Here is a 25,919-nt window from a genome sequence, read left to right as displayed (position 1 = left end):
AAGCTGTTCCACTGATCAAGTGTTCTGACTGTCAGGAAATTTCTCATCAGTTCTAAGTTGCTTCCCTTCTTGTTTAGTTTCCATGCATTGCTTCTTGTCCTGCCCTCAGGTGCTTTGGAGAATAGGTTGACCCCCTCTTATTTGTGGCAAACCCTGGAACCCTGTTATCATGTCTCCCCTGGTCCTTATTTGCATTAAACTAGCCATCTCCAGTTCCTGCAACCCTTCGTCATATGTTTTAGCCTCCAGTACCTACTAATCAACTTTGTTGCTCTTCTCTGCACTTAGGGTCTCAAAATCCTTTCAGCATATAAACATTGTTATATCTTTGTATACTACCAGTAGATACCTACTCGACATAAACAAACTAACCAACTAAAAATCCTAACAAACTAAAAAAACCACGAACAAACTGACAAAACCAACTAAAAAACTAAAAAAAACCTCTAACAATTAAAAACAACAACAACAAACTAACTTTAAGACTTGCGAACTTTACCTCCAGCGTAGCTGGCTGGAGTGTTTTGGAAGTTAAAATCCACAAGCCTTAAAGTTGCCAAGTTGGAATACCCCTCTGCACAAAACTAGAGCCACGCCGTTAACCTGGTTTGTCGCACCGATTCAGTGCAAACGTGCATTACAGTATTCAACTTTAGGAAAGTCCCAGATGGAGGTTGGCAGGAAGGCGGGACCCTAGGAATCTGAGCTCTTCCAATGAAACGCTCCCCTCCGTGGCGGGGAAGGAGTAAAACTCCTCCCTTGCCCTCCCCTCTGGTTTAAAAGTTGCGGCATTTTTTTCAAAAAGTCAGTCGCTCTTTTGACAGAGCTGCGCGAGGATCTGGCAATTCACCTTTCGCCCAAGCGCACTTTCTCCAACTCTCACTTTCTCCACCCCGCCGCGCCGCTTTCATTGGGGGGCTCAGCGGCCGGTTCCCACGTTCGTCTTTCCAGAAGGCGCCTTTTTTCCAACACGGGAGCAACGAGACTCGCCGCGCCTAGCCATGCGAGCGTCTTGGCTTTTGACGCTTTGCATCGTGGCTTACCTGTGGGTGAGTTGCGCCCGGGAGAAAACAAAGGTTTATATTTTCTGGACGCCGCTGTAAAGAAAATATCACACCGCTGGCCACGCGCATCCTGGAGGGTTTGTCTGTCTGTCTGTGTGAAGGGAGAGCTGGTGATGGGCTCGGTCGCCCTGCAAGGGAAAAAAAAGACCCTGGCTTCGCCTCCGGACAAATCCGGGCCTGGACGGCTTTGTGTGTTTGTGTGTTGTGTTGTGTTGTGTGTCTGTCTCCTCTTAGGAAAACGAAGGATTGGGGCGTGGAGCGTGTGAGTTGGAGGAGGGGCGATCCTTAACGACCTGGATGGTTTTGTGTGTTGTGTGTGTGTGTTGTCTCCTCTTAGGAAAACGGGGGGTTTGGGGTGGGGGCGTGTGGGTTGGAGGAGGGGCGCTCCTAAAACTTGCACGGCCTCGACGGTTTTTGGGTGTGTTGTGTGTGTGTTGTTGTTGTGTGTCAGTCTGCCTCCTCTTAGGAAAACGGGGGGTTTGGGTTGGGGGCGTGTGGGTTGGAGGAGGGGCGCTCCTAAAACTTGCACGGCCTCGATGGTTTGTGTGTGTGTGTGTTTGTGTTGTTCTGTGTCAGTCTGTCTCCTCTTAGGAAAACGGGGGATTTGGGGTGTGGGGGTGTGGGTTGGAGGAGGGGCGCTCCTAAAACTTGCACGGCCTCGATGGTTTGTGTGTGTGTGTGTTTGTGTTGTTGTGTGTCAGTCTGTCTCCTCTTAGGAAAACGGGGGATTTGGGGTGTGGGGGTGTGGGTTGGAGGAGGGGCGCTCCTAAAACTTGCACGGCCTCGACACTTTGTGTGCGTGTGTTGTGTGTTTCTTGTGTGTCTGTCTGTGTGAAGGCAGAGCTGGTGATGGGCTCGACCGTCCTGCAAGGGCAAAAAAGACCCTCGCTTCATCTCTGAACAAGCCCGGGCAAGTATCCCCTTCCAATAAGGCACGGCGGCTTTGCCGGTGCGTACCGGGAGCGATTGAAGTTTCCGTGTAGAGTACGGTGTACGGGCTGCTCCCGTTGCGCGCCGGGGCGTTGGAGGTGGTCCGAGCTCCGGCGCTGACCCGCAAGCTGGGAAAGTTTTGGTGGAACCTCCAATGCGTTCACACGTGGCTTTGAAATCGTCCCAAGGCGAGATAAATCCTCCGCTGGACCTGCAAAGCAAAGGAACGGATGGTTCCAGAATTTTTTCCCAACCTGTCCATTACTTAGTGCAGGGAAGTCTCCAACTATGGCAACTTTGGAAGCATGGAGGACTTCAACTCCCAGAAATCCAGGCTGGGGAATTCTGGGAGTTGAAGTCCTCCAGGCTTAAAAGTTTGCCAAAGTTGGGGAGACCCTTTGCCTTGAGTGAACGGTATTCTCAAAGTGACTCAATTTAAGGCCAGGAGCGACATTCCTGAGCTTTGTCTACTTCTGGAATAGAATAGAATAGAATTCTTTATTGGCCAAGTGTGATTGGACCCATAGTTCCCTCTAAGCTGAGCAGCGAGCAATCGCTCACTTAAAAATCATCATCAACTCAGAGTTTTCCAAACCTGCCCAGAAGCCGAGAGGGAAAGAGTGAGAGGGAAGGAGAGAGAGAGGAAAAGTGAGAAACAGATAGAAAAAAGAGAGGAAGAAAAAGAAAAAGAATGGGAGTAAGGAAGAGAGAAAGAAAATCAAAATCTAGTTTGAAACTACCTCAACTATTTAAGTGGCATTTTGATATTGATAGAGTTGCCCTATTATGAGCTCACTGTTATAGACACACAGTACAGTATTTTATTTTGAAATTCTCTGAGGCAAAACAGGGTGGGTTTTTTGTTTGTTTGTTTTGTTTGTTTGTTTGTTTATTATTTTTGTGCCGCTCAGTCCCGAAGGGACTGCCGCTCAGACACTAAAAAAAATTAGAGGGAACACTGAAATTTGGACCCCTAAGGAATTTGTCTTTGGTGCATATGCGCTCAGTGTACATAAAGGAAAAAATCCCAAAGGGGCTTTTTCTAAAAAGGCGATTAGACTAAGGTCTTGTTTGTTTGTTTTTTTACATTATTATTATTATTATTTGAAAAGACTTCCTGATGTGAAGAAGCTACTTGGACCAAAAGTGAAAAGTTTTTCACTGGATTTTTCACTGAAAAGTGAAAAATCCACTTGCCTTTTGAAAGAAACGGAATGGGGAAGCACCTTTGGGATAATTAACCTGGATATTTATTTATTTTGTTTGTTTGCTTTGCCAAAATGATACTAGTAAAAGAGAAACCATAGGACAGGGGACGGAAGGCACTCTGGTGCACTTATGCACGCCCCTTACTGACCTCTTAGGAATCGGGAGAGGTCAACAGTGGATAGTCTAAGGGGTAAAGTTTTGGGGGTTCGATGATGATACTACAGAATCTGGCAATGAGTTCCATGCATCAGCTACTCGGTCCCTAAAGTCATATTTTCTGCAGTCGGGTTTAGAGCAGTTTCCTTTAAGTTTGTATCTGTTGTTGCTCGTGTGTTGTTGTGGTTGAAGCTGAAGTAATCATTGACATTGTACTAGTAAAAGAGAAACCACAGGACAGGGGACGGAAGGCATGCTGGTGCAGTTATGCACACCCCTTACTGACTTCTTAGGAATCTGGAGAGGTCAACAGTGGAGAGTCTAAGGGTAAACTTTTGGGGGGTAGGTGATGATACTACAGAGTCTGGTAGTGAGTTCCATGCATCAACTAGTAGTATTTCCTGCAGTCGAGTTTGGAGCGGTTTACTTTAAGTTTGTATCTATTATGTGCTCATGTGTTGTTGTGGTTGAAGCTGAAGTAGTCATTGACAGGAAGGATATTGTAGCTGAGGATTTTATGGGCTATGCTCAGGTCGTGTTTAAGGTGATGTAGTTCTAAGCTTTCTAAACCTAGGATTGTAAGGGGGTGTACCCACCCACTGCAAGAGGCTCCTCGCAAGAACCTGTTAGCCTGATCATCTTTACTATTGTTTTAAATTTAACTCACGCGAGCCTGCAAGAGTGCAATTCAATCCTGCATATAGAAATCCATGGCTGGTAACTTTAATTGTTTGCAAACATTCACCAAGTCAAAGAAAAGTCAGACACCCACGGGATAATTATATATATATAAAATAAGGCCGAAATAGATCTATCCTAGTCTCCCTTAATTTTCAAATTCAGCTTAAACATGTGACATATATATATATATATATATATATATATATATATATATATATACACACATACATACATACACACACACACACACACACACACACACTGCTCAAAAAAATAAATAAATAAAGGGAACACTCAAAGAACCCATCCTAGATGTGAATGAATGAAATATTCTCATTGAACACATTTGTGTTCAATGACACCACATTTGGAATACTGTGTTCAGTTCTGGAGACCTCACCTACAAAAAGATATTGACAAAATTGAACGGGTCCAAAGACGGGCTACAAGAATGGTGGAAGGTCTTAAGCATAAAACGTATCAGGAAAGACTTCATGAACTCAATCTGTATAGTCTGGAGGACAGAAGGAAAAGGGGGGACATGATCGAAACATTTAAATATATTAAAGGGTTAAATAAGGTCCAGGAGGGAAGTGTTTTTAATAGGAAAGTGAACACAAGAACAAGGGGACACAATCTGAAGTTGGGGGAAAGATCAAAAGCAACATGAGAAAATATTATTTTACTGAAAGAGTCGTAGATCCTTGGAACAAACTTCCAGCAGACGTGGTAGATAAATCCACAGTAACTGAATTTAAACATGCCTGGGATAAACATAGATCCATCCTAAGATAAAATACAGAAAATAGTATAAGGGCAGACTAGATGGACCATGAGGTCTTTTTCTGCCGTCAGTCTTCTATGTTTCTATGTTTCTAACACTTTGTTCTGTACAAAGTTGAATGTGCACAACAGCAGGTGAAATTGATTGTCAATCAGCGTTGCTTCCTAAGTGGACAGTTTGATTTCGCAGAACTTTGATTTACTTGGAGTTATATTGTGTTGTTTAAGTGTTCCTTTTATTTTTTTGAGCTGAGAGATTTTATCATTGGTTAGAAAAGAAAAAACAGTAAAAAAAAACACCTTGAAAACAAAGATAGAAAGTTATGAAGGATCGGATAAAAGTAAACAGAAATGAAGGGTTGTAATGTAAATAATAACGATAGTATTTGTGATGGAACTATCATTGGAGTGGAACAGCAAAACAGGATGGTTACAAAGTGTCCAATGCTTTTAAATTTAATTTTTTTAAAAATCAAATAAATAAAAACAAAATAAATGTTTGTGTTTTATATGTTGTATGTGCATATAATGCAGTTGCGAGAGCAATCATGGGCTTCCCCAAATATGCCCATGTTACACCAACACTCCGCAGTCTGCATTGGTTGCCGATCAGTTTCCGGTCACAATTCAAAGTGTTGGTTATGACCTATAAAGCCCTTCATGGCACCGGACCAGAATATCTCTGGGACTGCCTTCTGCCGCACGAATCCCAGCGACCAGTTAGGTCCCACAGAGTGGGCCTTCTCCGCGTCCCGTCGACTAAGCAATGTTGGTTGGTGGGCCCCAGGGGAAGAGCCTTCTCTGTGGCGGCCCCGGCCCTCTGGAACCAACTCCCCCCAGAGATTAGAACTGCCCCCACCCTCTTTGCCTTTCGTAAACAACTTAAAACCCAACTGCTTTAAGGATGGGGGAATTGAGATCATCTTTCCCCCTAGGCCTTTACAATTCTATGCATGGTATGTATGTATGTATGTTTGGTTTTTATATTAATGGATTTTTAATCATTTCTAATACCAAATTACTATTGTACACTGTTTTATTGTCGCTGTTAGCCGCCCTGAGTCTCCGGAGAGGGGCGGCATACAAATCCAATCAATCAATCAATCAATCAATCAATCAATCAGTAAATAAGTAAATAAGTAAATAAATAAAGTTTAAAAAATTAAAAAAGAGAAAATGATGAAGTAGCAGTTGACAATTTTATACCAAATGCACTCCAAAGTACCAATTCTATTTCATTTGAAATGTATGCCCTCAAACTGCAACTAATGTTTAATATGTCTGCCAATTGAATATCGACCATTTGTTCAACCGTGTTATTTTAAATGTTTAATAATGTCTTTTTTTTAAAAAGCAACAACCAAAAGCTCCAATTTTAATGGGGCTTAACTGCAAACATGACTAAATTGTAATTATTTTTGCTGCATTTCAGAGGGTAAAGTTTTTCCACTGGGTAGAGTGTATACAAAATTGCAGCTTTGAGTTAAAACATTGAGCAAGCAAATAAAAGAGAGTAAAAACCGTGCACTGCTCATGTCAGCTGATATTAGTCCTGCACTCAAGGAGTGCCTATATTGCTAGCCTGTTGCATCATACAGGAAAGGAAAAGGCAGGGCCCAGCAGCCAGGTCTAAGGATGAACAGAGGCTTTAAAGGAGGTTCCAGAATCAGGGGCTTTCCATCTTGGACTTTCCAAAATCCCAGGTAGCAAAATCTGCTCCCCCTCCTCCACGGTTTGTACTGTTTGCTACTACAATGCCAGAGTTATTCACTTGGCCTCTAACTAACAATCCTGGCTCTAGAAAGCTTAGAACTACGGCGCCTAAAACACGGTTTAAGTATTGCCCACAAGATCATATGCTGCAACGTCCTACCGGTCAATGACTACTTCAGCTTCAACCGCAACAACACAAGAGCACACAACAGATTCAAACTCAGTTTAGTAAATTAGTTTAGTTTTATTGGATTTATATGCCGCCCCTCTCCGAAAACTATCTTCTCTCCCATATGTATTGTGTATTGGACAAATGAATAAATAAAATAAATAAATAAATAAATAAACTTAGCCCAGGTTTTTTGAGTAGTATAGTAGTTTGTCTCATCCTTATCTCTCATTTCCATTGTTAGCCTATCCATTACCCACAGGCTATTATTATTATTTTAACTTAATAATTTTCTCCATGAAACTTTCAAAAGCATTTGCTTTTCCTTGCCTCATCTTTATGTGTTTGAAACCTAAAATCAATCAAGGCCCCACTGTCTGATGCAATGATTGGCAGCTTAGGAAAGTTTATGCCTTCTACTAAGGTGTGTATGTTAATCGTAAAAGATGCTACTGCAGTCAAGACTTTTTAAATTTTGGATTGCCTTCAATCTTGTCCTTCTTGGACATGTTGCTTTCCCCATCGTTACAATGTTTACCAATTATTTCTGGTAATCTGGGCTGCTGGGGGGGGGAGGGGAATTCAGTATTGATCATTAGTTGGCCCAATTTATAAACTGATAATTTTTAGGGACAAAATCACTGGATCACATTGATTGATTGATTGATTGGATTTGTATGCCGCCCCTCTCCGGAGACTCGGGGCAGCTAACAGCGACAAAAAAACAGTGTACAATAGTAATTTGGTATTAGAAATGATTACAAATCTATTAATATAAAAACCAAACATACATATGTACATACCATGCATAGAATTGTAAAGGCCTAGGGGGAAAGAGGATCTCAATTCCCCCATGCCTGGCGGCAGAGGTGGGTTTTAAGTTGTTTACGAAAGGCAAGGAGGGTGGGGGCAGTTCTAATATCTGGGGGGAGTTGGTTCCAGAGGGCCGGGGCCACCACAGAGAAGGCTCTTCCGCTGGGTCCCGCCAGGCGACATTGTTTAGTTGACGGGACCCGGAGAAGATCCACTCTGTGGGACCTAACTGGTCGCTGCATTGAAATGTCAGTGAAAAGAAATGTGGAGGGTCCCATGGTGAGATGGGAGGCAAACAGATTTAGTAAATATCGTTCTGGTTGACTGCAGATGGAAATCTCAGAATTGCTTTGCTTCAATCCACCCAGCAATGTACAGTGGAACCCCGACATAAGAGCTGCTCTACTTAAGAGCAACTCGAGATAAGAGCTGGGAGGGGAGAGATATTTTTGTTCTACTTACAAGCCCAAATTCGAGATACGAGCACCAAGGAGCTGTCTCCTGAAGCCGAACGCTAACTTCCGCGTTCGGCTTCAGGAGACAGCTGCGAAGCGGCGCGCGTGTTTTAAAAGGTTGCAGCCGGCCTGGGGGGCTCGGGGGGGTGCTTGCAGCCGGCCTGGGGGGCTTGCCAGCACCCCCCGAGCCCCCCAGGCCGGCTGCAACCTTTTAAAACACGCGCGCCGCTTCGCAGCTGTCTCCTGAAGCTGAACGCGGAAGTTAGCCCTTTTTCTTTCTCTCTTTTACCTTCCCTTCCTCTATTTCTTCTTTTCTTTCTCCCTCCCACCTTCTTCCCTCCCTCCCTCCCTTCACTCATTCCTCTCTTACTCTCCCCTTTCATAAGTTTCCTTGCTTCCTTCCTCTGTTCCTGTCCCTTCCCTCTTTCCTTCCTTCCTTCCCACCCTCCGTCCATTCATTCACCCATTCCTCTCTTGATCGCTTAAAGCCGGTCCCTGGTGCAAAAAGGGTTGGGGACCTCTGTCCTACAGGATTGGGTGGCAGAGAAGTTGAACATATGTAAATTTAAAAGTTTAAGAAAGTTTACAAGTTAAGTGAAAGAAACTTCATTATTCATTTATATGTACATGTACATTTCTTCATTAAAAACATGTCTTTCTGCATAATTTAGACTAACTTTGTGAGTTTTTTGAGGGCTGGAACCAATTAAAATTATTTACATTAATTCCTATGGGGAAAAGTCGTTCGAGATAAGAGCTGCTCGACTTAAGAGCCCAGGCCCGGAACGAATTAAACTCGTATCTCGAGGTACCACTGTACTGTATTCAGTTGGGTTTTGCTGATTACCGTATTTTTCAGAGTATAAGATGTGCCTTTTCCTCCCTAAAAGAGGCTGATAATTTGTGTCTTATACTCTGAATGTAGCTTTAACTAGCTGTTAATGAGCTTCCCAGTTCTTACCTTGAAGGCTCTTTCATTGTTTCACTCTGTGGAGAATGTTTCCCAAGCCCCAAGTCTTTGCAGGGTTTGTTTCATTACTCTGACTTTCTCAGAAAAAGTTTCTTTCCAGCCCTAAACAGGTGCTAACGATGTTCCCAGCTCTTAGAGCTTACACAATCCAGGTCCTCCCTGGTTAAGGGCTTTAAAAAAAAACTTATTCTGAGATAGTAGCAATGAAAGAGCTTGCAAGCCAGTAAATAATGTTTTTTTCATGCAAATAATGTTTTCTGCAAAGAATGTTATTATTTCTGCAAAGAATGTTTTCCAAATCCTGTCTTTGATCCCCTCCTCTATTCTCTATTTGCTCCAAATGTTTATTTCCAGCCCTAACCAGGTGCTAACAACATTCCCAGCTCTAACGGGCTTGCAAGCTCTTTTACTGTTACTTTCTGCAAAGAAGAATGCTTTCCAAGCTCTAAGTCTTTGCAGGTTTTTTCCCCCATTGTTCTACTTGCTCCAACTGTTTCTTTCCAGGTGCTAATGATGTTCCCAGCTCTTACTGGCTTGCAAGCTCTTTCATTGCTACTATCTCAGAATAAGTTTTTTTTTAAAGCCCTTAACCAGGGAGGACCTGGATTGTGGGGGCAATAGCCTTGCTCTGTTAAAAAAGTGCTATTGGCTAACATGTTGTAAGCCGCCTTGAGTCTAAGGAGAAGGGCGGCATAAAAATCGAATAAGGTCAGGTGGTAGGGAAAGCAAGTAGGATGCTTGGCTGCATAGCTAGAGGTATAACAAGCAGGAAGAGGGAGATTATGATCCCGCTATATAGAATGCTGGTGAGACCACATTTGGAATACTGTGTTCAGTTCTGGAGACCTCACCTACAAAAAGATATTGACAAAATTGAACGGGTCCAAAGACGGGCTACAAGAATGGTGGAAGGTCTTAAGCACAAAACGTATCAGGAAAGACTGAATGAACTCAATCTGTATAGTCTGGAGGAGAGAAGGAAAAGGGGGGACGTGACCGAAACATTTAAATATATTAAAGGGTTAAATAAGGTCCAGGAGGGAAGTGTTTTTAATAGGAAAGTGAACACAAGGACAAGGGGACACAATCTGAAGTTAGTTGGGGGAAAGATCAAAAGCAACGCGAGAAAATATTATTTTACTGAAAGAGTAGTAGATCCTTGGAACAAACTTCCAGCAGACGTGGTAGATAAATCCACAGTAACTGAATTTAAACATGCCTGGGATAAACATATATCCATCCTAAGATAAAATACAGGAAATAGTATAAGGGCAGACTAGATGGACCATGAGGTCTTTTTCTGCCGTCAGACTTCTATGTTTCTATGTTTCTAAATAAATAAATAAGAAAATAACGTGCTGAATATCTGGTAAGCAGATACTTTCCCCTATTTTCCTCCCCCAAAACTAAGGTAGGTGTGTTTTATACTCCAAAAAAATATGGTATGTAAGTTATAGAAATAGCTAATGTATATTATATAGAAGTATGAAAGTTGAGGTTTTACCTTATTCTGCTGCATCAAAACAAGTTGGAAGTCAATGTTTTTTAAAAATTTCCCCTCCTTATCCTTCACTTTTCCCCTTCCCTTTTTATTTCCCCCTTATTTTCATTTTTTCTTTGTACAGTGGAACCCCGACATAAGAGCTGCTCTACTTAAGAGCAACTCGAGATAAGAGCTGGGAGGGGAGAGATATTTTTGTTCTACTTACAAGCCCAAATTCGAGATACAAGCGCCAAGGAGCTGTCTCCTGAAGCCAAACGCTAACTTCCGCGTTCGGCTTCAGGAGACAGCTGCGAAGCGGCGCGCGTGTTTTAAAAGGTTGCAGCCGGCCTGGGGGGCTCGGGGGGGGGTGCTTGCAGCTTTCTTTCTTGCTCTTTTTCTTTCTCTCTTTTACCTTCCCTTCCTCTATTTCTTCTTTTCTTTCTCCTTCCCACCTTCTTCCCTCCCTCCCTCCCTTCACTCATTCCTCTCTTACTCTCCCCTTTCATAAGTTTCCTTGCTTCCTTCCTCTGTTCCTGTCCCTTCCCCCTTTCTTTCTTTCTTTCTTTCTTTCTTGCTTGCTTTCTTTCTTGCTCTTTTTCTTTCTCTCTTTTACCTTCCCTTCCTCTATTTCTTCTTTTCTTTCTCCTTCCCACCTTCTTCCCTCCCTCCCTCTCTTCACTCATTCCTCTCTTACTCTCCCCTTTCATAAGTTTCCTTGCTTCCTTCCTCTGTTCCTGTCCCTTCCCTCTTTCCTTCCTTCCTTCCCACCCTCCGTCCATTCATTCACCCATTCCTCTCTTGATCGCTTAAAGCCGGTCCCTGGTGCAAAAAGGGTTGGGGACCTCTGTCCTACAGGATTGGGTGGCAGAGAAGTTGAACATATGTAAATTTAAAAGTTTAAGAAAGTTTACAAGTTAAGTGAAAGAAACTTCATTATTCATTTATATGTACATGTACATTTCTTCATTAAAAACATGTCTTTCTGCATAATTTAGACTAACTTTGTGAGTTTTTTGAGGGCTGGAACCAATTAAAATTATTTACATTAATTCCTATGGGGAAAAGTCGTTCGAGATAAGAGCTGCTCGACTTAAGAGCCCAGGTCCGGAACGAATTAAACTCGTATCTCGAGGTACCACTGTACTTCTGTATTTTATATTTTGATAAACCAATAGGATATTTTGAATCCAAAAAGCAATGCATTAAGTAAACTGAGCAGTGATTAAATTGGTGCTGAATCAATTGATAGTGGAATTGCAGATTATTAATTTTATGTCAGCTTTTTGGAGGAGCAATTTCTGAATGTTTTACAAATTGGATTTTATTTTCCTTTATTCGGTTTGGTTCATGTAACATGAACTTCGCTAAGTTCATGTAACAAGGCACAATTCAGTACATAGAAACATAGAAACATAGAAGTCTGACGGCAGAAAAAGACCTCATGGTCCATCTAGTCTGCCCTTATACTATTTTCTGTATTTTATGTATTGTACATCTCGGTTTGATGAAATAACCGAATTCCCAGGAAAAGTAGAAATACTCCGAGTCTTTGGAGAAGGACAGCATACAAATCTAATTATTATCATTATCATTAATAATAATAATAATAATAATAATAATAATAATAATATACTGCACTCTAGTTTTCCTGATATGATGTGGATGACTCACCTGCAGAAATAACACAGGTGTCTAGAATGGAATATGTTGGTGAAGCTGTTTGGTTTTAACTGACATGCAGTATTTATGGATGGTGTCTCTGTTTTCACTAAAGAAATTTCCTGATAGTTAGAACAATTAACCAGTGGAACAGGTCCAAAGACAGGCTGCAAAAATGGTGGAAGGTCTTAAGCATAAAACTTATCAGGAAAGACTTAATGAACTCAATCTGTATAGTCTGGAGGACAGAAGGGAAAGGGGGGACATGATCGAAACATTTAAATATGTTAAAGAGTTAAATAAGGTCCAGGGGAGAATTGTTTTTAATAGGAAAGTGAGCACAAGAACAAGGAGGCACAATCTGAGGTTAGTTGGGGGAAAGATCAGAAGCAATGTGAGAACATATTATTTTACTGAATGAGTAGTAGATGCTTAGAACAAACTTCCAGCAGACTTGGTTGGCAAATCCACAGGAATTGAATTTAAACATGCTTGAGATAAACATAGATCCATCCTAAGATAAAATACAGGAAATAGTATAAGGGCAGACTAGATGGACCAGGAGGTCTCCGCCATTTTTAGTATGTTTCTGAATGTTTGGATTTTAAATGTTGAGCTTTTAAAAAATATTTTAAATTAATTATTTCTGTCAATTGGACTTAGAAGTGTTTTATATTTTGTATTTTTATTGAAATGTTGTAAGCCTCCCCGAGTCCAGGGAGTGGGGTGGCATATAAGTTCAATAATAATAAATAATAATAATAAATAAATAGACCATTGTCTGTGTTGGTTTTGTCTCTAATACAATTGTGGAAGGAAGTAGATGGCAACTGTGCTGGCTCAAAGGAAGAGCCAAGACTCCTACCAGGTTCAAATCTGAATGGCCCAAGGCACTCTGAACACTTGCTGATGGATTCCTTTTAAGGCTAAAAGAGGCAGCCTTGAATTTCTCAGACAAACTTTCCTGTTAAAAGTTAACAAGGTGTTTTCACACAGTCAGGTGCTCTCCAGGAGCGGCTGTGATTCCATCACATGCACAGCAGTGAAGGGCTTGGTTAGGGTCATGACCCTGCTAGATAATTAGTGGCTTAATTTATTGAATCATCTGAGTCACCAAGGATGTAAATTCAACGTAAAGTCTCCCTTGGGTTTAAAACCAGAAAGTGTTTGGTAATCCCTTTTACAGATCAACGCAATTCAAGGTGCAAGCTTTTGTGAACAAGCAGTTTATTTCGTTAGATGCATGGATGATTTTTAACTGATGCAAAATCTAAATAGCAATAAGATAAGCAGGGAATAAAAGGATGATTATACACTGGCAAGTTACACATTTACAGATACTTCGTGAATAGAAACATAGAAGATTGACGGCAGAAAAAGACCCCAGGGTCCATCTAGTCTGCCCTTCCTGTAATTTATTTTAGGATGGATATACAGTATGTTTATCCCAGACATGTTTCAATTCAGTTACTGTGGATTTATCTACCACGTTTGCTGGAAGTTTGTTCCAAGCATCCACTACTCTTCCAGTCAAATAATATTTTCTCATGTTGCTTCTGATCTTTCTGCCAGCTAACATCAGATTGTGCCCCCTTGTTCTTGTGTTCACTTTCCTATTAAAAACACTACCCCCCAATCCTTATTTAACCCTTTAACATATTTAAATGTTTTGATCATGTCCCCCCTTTCCCTTCTGTCCTCCAGACTATACAGATTGAGTTCATTAAGTCTTTCCTGATAAGTTTGATCCTTAAGACCTTCTACCATTTTTCTAGCCCATCTATGGACCTGTTCTATTTTATCAATATATTTTTGGAGGTGAGGTCTCCAGAACTGGACACAGAATTCCAAATGTGGTCTCACCAGCGGGATCACAATCTCCCTCTTCCTGCTTGTTATACTCAGAAAAATATGGTAGTACATGCTTTTTTCCATTAACAAAATAATTTCATATATACTTCAATGATTTATATTGCACCCCCCTGCCGCCCCCAAATTGTAAAGTCTAGATTTTATTTATTACATACTTCAAAATATTTAAGAAAGTAAAAATAATGAACAAATTATCATTATTAAAACAACTGTAAAGCAAAACTAAACTATCTATACCGTTCTTTATCTTAACACATATTTTATCATTTTATATGTTTTCCTAAGTATTCCTTGGAAACTGTTTCTATTCTATTTCTATATAGTCTATTCTACTCTCTATTCTCTTTTGACACATTCTGATTTATTAAGTCTGACCAACTTAGGAAAAAAATAAAAGCAAAATTGTTCAAAGTTGTTCTAGAAAGCCCCTGAGGTGCTTTTTCAAAAGGCAATGGAATTTGGTTTTTTTCTTGGAAGATGTTTCACTCTTCATCCGAGAAGCATCTTCAGTTCTGACTGAGTGCGAAACATCTTTAAGGAAAAACAAAACCTAGTTGCCTTTTTGAAAAAGCACTTTTGGGATAACCATGATCTTGGATGACTGAGAATCCCCATAGATATTCTTCCAGAAAGGCATACAACAGTCTATTTAAATTACAGGAAAAGTAGGCTGCTTTCGATCGCTCCTTGAGGCTAGAGTTAAAAAGTAACAGCCTCTCCTGTATAAACGCGGGGATTCCTTGTTGCAGAGCTGATCCTCTGCCATAGCTTCCTAATCCTGTAGTAAACGTTGAGAAAGGGGACGGTGCCTTTTACTTGTTTGCCATGAACCGCTTCCTGCTCTGTTGACAATCTTTTTCAAAATGGTTCAGTTTGTTTTTATTTTATCAGAGGGTTAATGCCTGTCGCTCTTTTATTGTTGTGTCTGTGTGTGTGTGTACACACCTTACACTGGGTTGTGAAACACATTTGCAGCGAGATTGGGAGGTGGATAGGTTTGTTTTCTCACTTTCACCGGGAGAAGAATTTCCTTTTTGTGGTGTTTTTTCCCCCCTGTACTGCTACTCTGCAGCTGTGTTTGAATTCTTGGACTATTTAAAGAAAAGACCGGTGTGACATCCTTCAAAGGGTCCCCTTAAGTATCCTCCGTGTTTTTATTCATCTTGAATATATATATATTTATTTATTTTTGCCAGTTTCATTAAATGAACCTTCTCTTATCCTTATCTCCTTGCCTCACACCATACCCGAACAGTGTTGGCATTAACTGAAGAAATTTCCCCTGCTTTAGAGTAAATAACTTCTCATCTCACCCAAGGCGGTGATACACTTCTGTTAGGGTTACAACTCCTATAATCCCTAGACAGCATGGCTAACATCAGTACCGTGGTACCCCTACTTATGAACTTAATTCGTTCCGTGACCAGGTTCTTAAGTAGAAAAGTTTGTAAGAAGAAGCATTTTTTCCCATAGGAATCAATGTAAAAGCACATAATGCATGCGATTGGGGAAACTACAGAGAGGGTGGAGGCCCTGTTACCCTCTAGAGAGGCCCCGCAGAGGCTTCTCCCCACCTTTTCTGGCCCTGTTTCCTCCCAGGAGATTTCCAGATGGGCACCACAGAGGCTTCTCCCCACCTTTTCCGGCCCTGTTTCCTTCCAGGAGATTTCTAGAGAGGCCCCGCAGAGGCTTCTCCCCACCTTTTCTGGCCCTGTTTCCTCCCAGGAGATTTCCAGATGGGCACCACAGAGGCTTCTCCCCACCTTTTCCGCACCTGTTTCCTCCCAGGAGATTCCTAGAGAAGCCCCACAGAGCCTTCTCCTGCCTTTTCTGGCCCTGTTTCCTTCCAGGAGATTTCTAGAGGGGCCCCACAGGCTTCTCCCTGCCTTTTCCGGACCTGTTTCCTCCCAGGAGATTCCTAGAGAGGCCCCATGGAGGCTTCTACCTGCCTTTTCCTGTTATAGTTTCGGAGGGTTGAATATGTAAGTGGAAAATGGTTCTTGAGAAGAGGCAAAAAAATCTTGAATACCCGGTTCTTATCTAAAAAAGGTCGTAAGTAGAGGCGAAATGTTTTGCTTCTTGACCCAAGAAACCTCTTCCGTTCTGAACTGAAGAAGCTTTTTGGATACGAAGTGAAATGTTTTCATAGTGGGGGGAAAAAAATCCCAAGAAAGTCCAGTTGTGTTTTGGGAAAAGCACTTTTGGTATATATCTGCATGGCGAGATAACATTTCCTTAAATGGTCCACTTTTTTAAAAAAAAAGTGATTTGGGAATAAATCGTAACATGGTAAGAAATATTCTTCCATTCAGTTACATTAAGTTAACCTGCCTTTCGTTTGAGAACCTGTATACTGCATGAATCAAAATGAGGGCGGGGAAAATATTTACAGACCCCTCGCATCCTGAACATAAACTGTTTCAACTCCCACCCTGAAAATGTCACTATAGAGCACCGCACACCAAGACAACTAGACATAAGAACAGTTTTTTTCCTGAAAGCCATCACTCTACTAAACAAATAATTCCCTCAACACTGTCAAACTATTTACTAAGTGTGCACTACTATTACTACTAGTTTTTTCTCATCATTCCTATCACCCATCTCCTCCCACAGTCGAGTTTGGAGCGGCTTACTTTAAGTTTCTATCTGTTGCGTGCTCGTGTGTTGTTGTGGTTGAAGCTGAAGTAGTCATTGACAGGAAGGACGTCGTAGCAGATGATTTTATGGGCTAGGCTTAGGTCATGTTTAAGGCGACGTCGTTCTAAGCTTTCTAAACCTAGGATTTGTAAGTCTAGTTGCGTAGGGTATTCTGTTGCGAGTGGAGGAGTGGAGGGCTCTTCTAGCAAAGTATCTCTGGACATTTTCTAGAGTGTTTATGTCCGAAATGTAGTGTGGGTTCCAGACAGATGAGCTGTATTCGAGGATTGGTCTGGCGAAAGTTTTGTATGCTCTGGTTAGTGAGATTACCGGAGGAGAAGCTACATAGGATTAGGTTAACAACTCTTGAAGCCTTTTTGGAGATGTTGTTGCAGTGGGCATTTGATATGAGTATGCTAAGGTCTTTAACGGAGTGAGGGTTGAGATAGGAAAGCCTGGAGGAATGTTGTCCATGGGGCTACGATGGGTTGGAGATGCTGAGTGGTACTGTGGCTTTTCCCTGGCCAGTGGAATCCCCAGGCAGCATTTTGTTTGTTTGTTTGTCTTGTCACCTACGTATTGGTGGTATACAAAGTTATAATATTTATATACATGATACTAGTAAAAGAGAAACATTAGGGTTGATATTCCTGGAGGGGTCTGTAATATGGTAAATGATTTAGCTTTACTAGATAAATGGTCAAAGCAATGGAAACTGCAGTTTAATGTTTCCAAATGTAAAATAATGCACTTGGAGAAAAGGAATCCTCAATCTGAGTATTGCATTGGCAGTTCTGTGTTAGCAAAAACTTCAGAAGAGAAGGATTTAGGGGAAGTGATTTCTGGCAGTCTCAAAATGGGTGAACAGTGTGGTCGGGCAATAGGAAAAGCAAGTAGGATGCTTGGCTGCATAGCTAGAGGTATAACAAGCAGGAAGAGGGAGATTGTGATCCCCTTATATAGAGCGCTGGTGAGACCCCATTTGGAATACTGTGTTCAGTTCTGGAGACCTCACCTACAAAAAGATATTGACAAAATTGAACGGGTCCAAAGACGGGCTACAAGAATGGTGGAAGGTCTTAAGCATAAAACGTATCAGGAAAGACTTAATGAACTCAATCTGTATAGTCTGGAGGACAGAAGGAAAAGGGGGGACATGATCGAAACATTTAAATATGTTAAAGGGTTAAATAAGGTTCAGGAGGGAAGTGTTTTTAATAGGAAAGTGAACACAAGAACAAGGGGACACAATCTGAAGTTGGGGGAAAGATCAAAAGCAACATGAGAAAATATTATTTTACTGAAAGAGTAGTAGATCCTTGGAACAAACTTCCAGCAGACGTGGTTGGTAAATCCACAGTAACTGAATTTAAACATGCCTGGGATAAAAATATATCCAACCTAAGATAAAATACAGGAAATAGTATAAGGGCAGACTAGATGGACCATGAGGTCTTTTTCTGCCGTCAGCCTTCTATGTTTCTATGTTTCTATTAGGAGAAGGGACGGAAGCCACTCTGGTGGACTTATTGCACATTTAGACCATTGACGTTCCTTTTGAAGCAATCTCAAGCACCACGCAGGCATGGGTGAAGTTTGCTCCCTAAACAGTTAGCAACAATTTTAATATGTTTATCTTTGGAGGCAAACGTTTGGCTGGACTTTTATCTTGGTTTGTCTTTTTGGCCTTTCCGTGCAAGGGAAAGAGGAGCAGACTTCTGCACAACAACTGGAGCCCAATGATAAAAGAGAGGGTGATGTCATCCCTTTTTTTTCCTTTTTGCAGGGAGCCAAAGGGGGAAACCGGGATTGCATCATCAAAGCTCTGCAATTGACCCCCTCCTCCCCCACCCTACACCTCTCTCCAACCTTGGCAACTTTTAAAACTTCTCTACTTTGGCTCCCAGAATTTCCCTGCTGAGAGAATCAAGTTGCAAAGAATAGAATAACAGACTTGGAGGTCTTCTAGCCCAACCCCCTGCTCAGGGAGGAAACCTTAGAAACATAGAAACATAGAAGATTGACAGCAGAAAAAGACCTCCTGGTCCATCTAGTCTGCCCTTATACTATTTCCTGTATTTTATCTTAGGATGGATATATGTTTATCCCAGGAATGTTTAAATTCAGTTACTGTGGATTTACCAACCACGTCTGCTGGAAGTTTGTTCCAAGCATCTATGACTCTTTCAGTAAAATAATATTTTCTCACGTTGCTTCTGATCTTTCCCCCAACTAACCTCAGATTGTGCACCCTTGTTCTTGTGTTCTCTCCTATTAAAAACATTTTCCTCCTTTACCTTATTTAACCCTTTAACATATTTAAATGTTTCGATCATGTCCCCCCTTTTCCTTCTGTCCTCCAGACTATACAGATGGAGTTCATGAAGTCTTTTCCTAATAAGTTTTATGCTTAAGATCTTCCACCATTTTTGTAGCCCGTATTTGGACCCGTTCAATTTTATCCATATCTTTTTGGAGGTGAGGTCTCCAGAACTGAACACAGTATTATTCCAAATGGAGTCTCACCAGCGCTCTATACAGCGGGATCACAATCTCCCTCTTCCTGCTTGTTATACCTCTAGCTATGCAGCCAAGCATCCTACTTGTTTTTCCTACCGCCCGACCACACTGCTCACCCATTTTGAGACTGTCAGAAATCACGACCCCTAAATCCTTCTCTTCTGAGGTTTTTGCTAACACAGAACTGCCAATACAATACTCAGATTGAGGATTCCTTTCCCCCAAGTGCATTATTTTACATTTGGGAACATTAAACTGCAGTTTCCATTGCTTTGACCATTTATCTAGTAAAGCTAAATCATTTACCATATTACAGATGTCTCCAGGAATATCAACCCTATTGCACACTTTAGAGTCATCGGCAAATAGGCAAAACTGGAGCTACCTGCGCAGCTTCGGGTCTCTGGCATGTGCGTGTCCATGTCCCAGTGAGATTTTGCTTTTGCGCATGCAAAAACATCAGCAATTTTTGCTTCTGCGCATGCAAAAATCTCTCATGTGTGCACATCCAAAAAAATTTGATGATTTTTTGCTTCTGCGCATGCAAAAAAATCACCAAAATCTCTCACACATGTGTATCCCCTCGCAAGATTTTGCTTCCTGTGCATGTTCAGAAGCAAAATCTCACTGGGAGACACAAACATGTCAGAAATCCAAAACTGTACATGCAGCGCATCGGTAGTGGTGGTAGCGGTAACCTCTGTCTGCTTTAGGCAAATGGTTATCCAACATCTTCTTTAAATCTTCCAGTGTTGGAGCAATTCACAACATCTGGAGGCAAGCTGTTCCACTGATCAATTGTTGTTGTTATTATCATCATCATCATTATTATTATTAATTAAATTTGTATGCTGCCCCTCTCCGTAGACTCGGGGCGGCTCACAACAATAATAGAAAACAATGTACAGTACAAATCTAATATTTAAAAACTAAAGACCCATAATTTTAAAAACATACATATAACATACCATACATAAACTGTATAGGCCTGGGGAAGATATCTCAGTTCCCCCATGCCTGACGGCAGAGGTGGGTTTTAAGGAGTTTACGAAAGGCAAGGAGGGTGGGGGCAGTCCTAATCTCTGGAGGGAGCTGATTCCAAAGAGTTGGGGCCGCCACAGAGAAGGCTCTTCCCCTGGGTCCCCCCAGATGACATTGTTTAGTCGATGGGACCCGGAGAAGGCCAACTCTGTGGGACCTAACTGGTCGCTGGGATTCGTGCGGCAGAAGGCGGTCCCGGAGTTATTCTGGTCCGATGCCATGAAAGGCTTTATAGGTCAGGAAATTTCTCCTTAGTTCTAAGTTGCTTCTCTCCTTGTTTACTTTCCACCCTTTGCTTCTTGTTTTACCCTCAGGTGCTTTGGAGAATAGTTTAACTCCCTCTTCTTTGTGGCAACTCTTGAGATAGTGGAACACTGCTATCATATCTCCCCTGGTCCTTCTTTTCATGAAAGTAGACATGCCTAGTTCCTGCAACTTTCATATCTTTTAGCCTCCAGTCCCCTAATCATCCTTGTTGTTCTTCCATGCACTCTTTCTAGTCTCAACATCTTTTTTTACACCGTGGAGACCAAAAAGTGGCCTTACCCCCAAAGCATTACAAAGAGGTATTCATTAAAGATTGGACACTTGCTGGGAGAAGCAAAAGGAGGTGGAATTACATCATTATATTTTCTCCCCCACCTCCTCCCGCTGCAAGAAACTTCCTCTTTTGCAGAGCGCAAGTCTTGCGGCTTTTGAGGTGCCTTAGAGATTAGGTTATCTCCCAGGCAATTAATTCAAGGTCTCTCCACATTCTTGTCCTTGATTAAGTTTCAAACCCTTGTCTCTCCTGCACAGAGAAACTTTGGGCTGTTAAAATAATCAACTTGTAATAATGCAAATAACAAAACTTTCTTGTTGCGGTGTGGATGTGTGGCTTTGGTGAGCTTTGCAATTTATTTATTTTATTTATTTTATTTTATTTATTTTATTTATTTTATTTATTTTATTTATTTTATTTATTTTATTTATTTTATTTATTTATTTTATTTTATTTTATTTTATTTTGTTTATTTTGTTTATTTTATTTATTTATTTATTTATTTTATTTAGTTTATTTAGTTTATTTAGTTTATTTTATTTATTTATTTTATTTATTTATTTTATTTTATTTATTTTATTTATTTATTTTTTTGTTTGTTTGTTTGTTTATTTATTTATTTATTTATTTATTTTTGTATGCTGCCCCTCTCCGAAGACTCGGGGCGGCTAACAACAATGAAGAAAACAATGTAACAAATCCAATATTAAAAAGCAATCTAAAAAACCCCAATTTAAGAGGCCAATCATACATACCAGCATACCATGTATAAATTCTATAAGCCTAGGGAGAAGGGGAAAAAATTCAATTCCCCCATGCCTGACGACAGAGGTGGGTTTTAAGGAGCTTGCGAAAGGCAAGGAGGGTGGGAGCAACTCTGATATCTGGGGGGAGCTGGTTCCAGAGGGTCAGGGCCGCCACAGAGAAGGCTCTTCTCCTGGGTCCCGCCAAACGACATTGTTTAGTCAACAGGACCCGAAGAAGGCCGACTCTGCGGGACCTAACCGGTCGCTGGGATTCGTGCAGCAGAAGGCGGTCCCTGAGATAATCTGGTCCGATGCCATGAAGGGCTTTATAGGTCATAACCAACACTTTGAATTGTGACCGGAAATTGATCGGCAACCAATGCAGAGTGCGGAGTGTTGGCATAACATGGGCAATGCTTTGTCTAGGTTGCTTTTCCCTGAGGTGGGGGCAGGAGCCTCTGCAGACCCCATAGTTGCAATAATTCTTCAGCTTCTAGGGCAGTGGTTTTCAGTCTATGGTCTATAGACCACAGGGGTTTCTCAACGGCTTGAAGAAATGTTATGCTTTAAACACTTCCCCAGTGGCTACGACTGTGTGATGTATTTTCGTATGATGCACGCAGATCCCAGTACGGTGGCCTTTTGCAACTGACAGATTGTGATTTTGTCAATGGTTTTTGTTGTCAAATGCTGGCTGGGGTCCTTTGGGACAGCACCCAGTGTGCCAATTACCACTGGGACCACCTGTACTGGTTTATGCCAGAGTCGTTGTACAGTAGTTTGATTTTAAGATCCTGATATCAGCTAGGTTTTTCTTGTTGTTGTTCATCAATTTGATTGTCACCTAGTGTGAAGACATTAATGATCCACATTTTTTTCCTTTTCCACAATCATGACGTCTGGTGTATTGTGTTTCAAAACCATGTCAGTTTGAATTCGAAAGTCCCAAAATATTTTGGCATGTTTGTTTTCAGCTATGGTAGTTGTGGCACAGGTTCCAATGGAGCATCTGGTCTGCATAGTTGTGTTTCTGTTTGTAGTCTGTGCGATTTTCTTGCAATTGTACTATTATTACAGTGTTCCCTCGATTTTCGCGGGGGATGTGTTCCGAGACCGCCCGCGAAAGTCGAATTTCCGCGAAGTAGAGATGCGGAAGTAAATACACTATTTTTGGCTATGAACAGTATCACAAGCTATCCCTTAGCACTTTAAACCCCTAAATTGCAATTTCCCATTCCCTTAGCAACCATTTAGATTATTACTCATCATGTTTATTTATTAAAGTTTATTAAAAAAAATATTTAATAAAGGCAGATGAAAGTTTGGCTATGACATATGATGTCATCAGCCAAGGAAAAACTGTGGTATAGGGAAAAAACCCGCAAAGTATTTTTTAATTAATATTTTTGAAAAACCGTGGTATAGACTTTTCGCGAAGTTCGAACCTGCGAAAATCGAGGGAACACATTATTATTATTATTATTATTATTATTATTATTATTTATTGTTGTTGTTGTTATTATTATTATTATTACTGTTGTTGCTGTTGTTGTTTGTTGTGTTTTTAATAGGAAAGTGAACACAAGAACAAGGGGACACAATCTGAAGTTAGTTGGGGGAAAGATCAAAAGCAACGTGAGAAAATATTATTTTACTGAAAGAGTAGTGTAGATGCTTGGAACAAACTTCCAGCAGACGTGGTTGGTAAATCCACAGTAACTGAATTTAAACATGCCTGGGATAAACATATATCCATTGTAAGATAAAATACAGGAAATGGTATAAGGGCAGACTAGATGGACCATGAGGTCTTTTTCTGCCGTCAGTCTTCTATGTTTCTATGTTGTTATTGTTATTTATTAGATTTGTATCCGCCCCTCTCCGAAAACCCCTCTGGAAATCCATTCCTGCTCCCACACCATCCGAAATTATATAGCTAAAAGTCTGTAAAGATTGTCAGTCATAACTCACTTTTTCCAGTTGCATTGTTAGCTTACAGGGCTACCTGTATATGGAGTTAGTTTTTCAGAGAGGAAACATTTCAAAATATACTCCCCTGGCAATTTGCAATAATTGCTTTTTTTTTTGTATAGACATTGTTAACATGCTCTGAGATTTGCAGCAGTAATTGCATTAACTGGTTTTTGTGGTAAGAGATCTGAAATACTAATTCCATTTTTGTTAATATATTGAGCTGGGTTACTGTTAAAGGTCTGGAGGGGTTATTTTGAGGTGTGCCTTTAAAAACAGGATGTTCTTTGCCAATGAAAATAATCACTTTCTGGATTATCTGATAAAGGCTGGTAAATGATTTAAACGTTTTTTTGTATGCTTGGAATACTGGTAGATTCGATTGCATTACCTTTGGCACCATCATTTTCTGCCAAACAGAAAAATCAAGTTGTGGAATTTAAGGCAATGTCTAATATATTTTGATAATCTGCTTTGAATATCAACAATATTAGGGGGGATATATATATATATATAAGTCTAGGACTAATCCCGTGCTAATTTCTAGCAACCTGTGTTTATTTTATTTAAAATCAAGTTTGGAATTTAAGGCTTGAGGTAACTTCGAATATATTTGACAATCTGGTTTGAATATATATATGTCTAGGGCTAAGCCTTTGTTATTTCTAGCAACCTGTTTTTATCTTATTTCAAATCAAGTTTGGGATGTAAGGCTTGAGATAACATCTAATGGCATTTGACAATCCAGTTTGAATATCTATAATCTGTTGGGGCGGGGAATACATCTAGGCTAGGGTCAAGAGTGGATATTCCATAGCCTGTGCTTTTTCTAGCAAGCTGTTTTTATTTTATTTAAAATCAAGTGGTGGAATTTAAGGCTCGGGGTAACTTCTAATGCATTTGAAAATCTGGTTTGAATATCTACAATATCAGTCAGGGGGGAAAATATGTATAAGTCTATGGTTAAGAGTAGATATTCCATAGCCCATGCTATTTCTAACGAACCTGGGTTTTTATTATTATTATTATTATTATTATTATTATTATTATTATTATTATTATTATTATTATTATTATTTTAAAAAGTCTTGCTTTGATGCAGTTCTGAGTTTTCCAGTTTGAAAATCTAGGGGTTTCTCAAAATAGAACACTTGAAGTTTCAGACCTAAGGTTTACCTTGGAACATAAAAATAGTCATGTGTTTTGAACCTGCTTGGGAAATAATAAGTCTACAGAGAGGGGCGGCATACAAATCCAATAAATGAAGGAATGAATGAAATTTCATGTGTTTTGAACCTGCTTAGATAATAATAATAATAATAATAATAATAATAATAATAATAATAAGAACAACAACAACAACAGAATTGGAAGGGGCCTTGGAGGTCTTCTAGTCCAACCCCGTGCTTAGGCAGAAAACCCTACACTACTTCAGACAGATGATTATCCAACATCTGCTTAAAAAATTCCAGTGTTGGGGCATTAACAACTTCTGGAGGCAAGCTGTTCCACTGATCAACAATTCTGACTGCCAGGAAATTTCTCCTTAGTTCTAAGTTGCTTCTCTCCTTGTTTAGTTTCCACCCATTGCTTCTTGTTCTACCCTCATGTGCTTTGGAGAATAGGTTGACTCCCTCTTCTTTCTGGCCACCCCTGGGATATTGGAACACTGCTATCATGTCTAGTTCTTTTCATTAAACTAGCCATGCCCAGTTCTTGCAACTGTTCTTCCTATGTTTTAGCCTCCAGTCCCCTAATCACATTTGTCGCTCTTCTCTGCACTTTTTCTAGAGTCTCAACATCCTTTTAGCATCATGGCGACCAAAACTGAATGCAGTACTCCAAGTGTGGCCTTATAACTCTGTGTGTTTTGCAACCATCTACTCAAACCAGAGTTTAATGTTGTGACACGTGTTGCTGATTTTTCTTTCCTTCCATTTAACTGTCCCTGTTATTATCCCTGGGCCTAGAAAGCTTAGAACTAAGACGCCTTAAACATGATCTAAGTATTGCCCACAAGACTATATGTTGCAATGTCCTGCCTGTCAACAACTACTTCAGCTTCAACCACAACAACACAAGAGCACATAACAGATCCAAGCTCAATATTAACTGCTCCAAACTTGACTGTAAAAAATACAACTTTAGTAATCGAGTTGTCGAAGCGTGGAACTCATTACCGGACTCCGTAGTATCATCCCCTAACTCCTAACATTTTACCCTTAGACTGTCCACGGTTGACCTCTCCAAATTCCTAAGAGGTCAGTAAGGGGCGTGCATAAGTGCACTAGAGTGCCTTCCGATCCCTGTCCTATTGTCTCTCCTATATCCCATATATCTTCTCTTCTATCCCTATATGTTTCTTCTATTCCCTCATTGATTTATTTTATCCTATAGTCTCTCTTCTATTCTTTCTCTAATTCTATTTCCTCGAAGGTGTCCTCTATTGCTGATCAGTTTCCAGTCACAATTCAAAGTGTTGGTTATGACCTATAAAGCCCTT

At 40.7% G+C, this 25,919-nt stretch overlaps 1 protein-coding gene across 2 annotated transcripts in view; it reads left to right on the top strand.

Moving 5' to 3' along the window:
- The first annotated feature begins 807 nt into the window (after positions 1-807).
- The window catches only part of LOC139174961 (tumor necrosis factor receptor superfamily member 10A-like), a 63,781-nt gene continuing 38,669 nt past the window's right edge, over positions 808-25,919 (top strand). The window contains exon 1 of one of the 2 annotated variants that reach the window (XM_070765700.1): positions 808-1,049. In XM_070765700.1, coding sequence (XP_070621801.1) covers positions 1,002-1,049 — 48 coding nt within the window. In that variant the 5' untranslated portion in view covers positions 808-1,001. The remainder of the gene's footprint in view (positions 1,050-25,919) is intronic. The other variant, XM_070765703.1, reaches the window with a different exon arrangement.

The sequence above is a fragment of the Erythrolamprus reginae genome, chromosome 12 (assembly GCF_031021105.1).
Source record: "Erythrolamprus reginae isolate rEryReg1 chromosome 12, rEryReg1.hap1, whole genome shotgun sequence".
Lineage (NCBI taxonomy): Eukaryota > Metazoa > Chordata > Lepidosauria > Squamata > Dipsadidae > Erythrolamprus > Erythrolamprus reginae.
Note: the sequence above shows the minus strand (reverse complement) of the source record. Positions and strands in the feature narration are given on the sequence as shown.